The 338-nt window shown below is 47.3% G+C and overlaps 1 protein-coding gene across 1 annotated transcript in view; it reads left to right on the top strand.

Moving 5' to 3' along the window:
• Window positions 1–40: 40 nt before the first annotated feature.
• EMH_0041320 (uncharacterized protein) overlaps window positions 41–338 on the top strand; it is a gene marked incomplete at both ends in the record, with an annotated part of 1940 nt that continues 1642 nt past the window's right edge. The window contains one exon of the mRNA XM_013495610.1: window positions 41–134. Coding sequence (XP_013351064.1) covers window positions 41–134 — 94 coding nt within the window. The remainder of the gene's footprint in view (window positions 135–338) is intronic.

Here is a 338-nt window from a genome sequence, read left to right as displayed (position 1 = left end):
TAACAATGCAAGAAAAACAAATTAAAATATTTATTTAAACATGAATATACACCCCAGAGCTCTCCTAGCTGCAGCAACTCTCTCTGCCACCCTATACACCGCAGCACCACCCCACAACAAAAGCCTCAACACTGGTGGGTCTCAGTGCATGCATGCATGCATGCATGCATGCTCAGCGCTCTGCATGCACGCATGCATGCATGCATGCATGCATGCATGCATGCATGCAGAGAGAAAGAGGAGAGAGAGAGAGAGAGGGAGAGAGAGAGAGAGAGGGAGAGAGGGAGAGAGAGAAGTTTTAGTTTTTTGTTGATCTCTGCTGAGCTCGTTGGCTTAGA

The sequence above is a fragment of the Eimeria mitis genome, genomic scaffold (assembly GCF_000499745.2).
Source record: "Eimeria mitis Houghton genomic scaffold, Emh_scaff1664, whole genome shotgun sequence".
NCBI classification, from domain to species: Eukaryota; Apicomplexa; class Conoidasida; order Eucoccidiorida; family Eimeriidae; genus Eimeria; species Eimeria mitis.
This window is presented reverse-complemented; position numbering and strand designations above follow the sequence as displayed.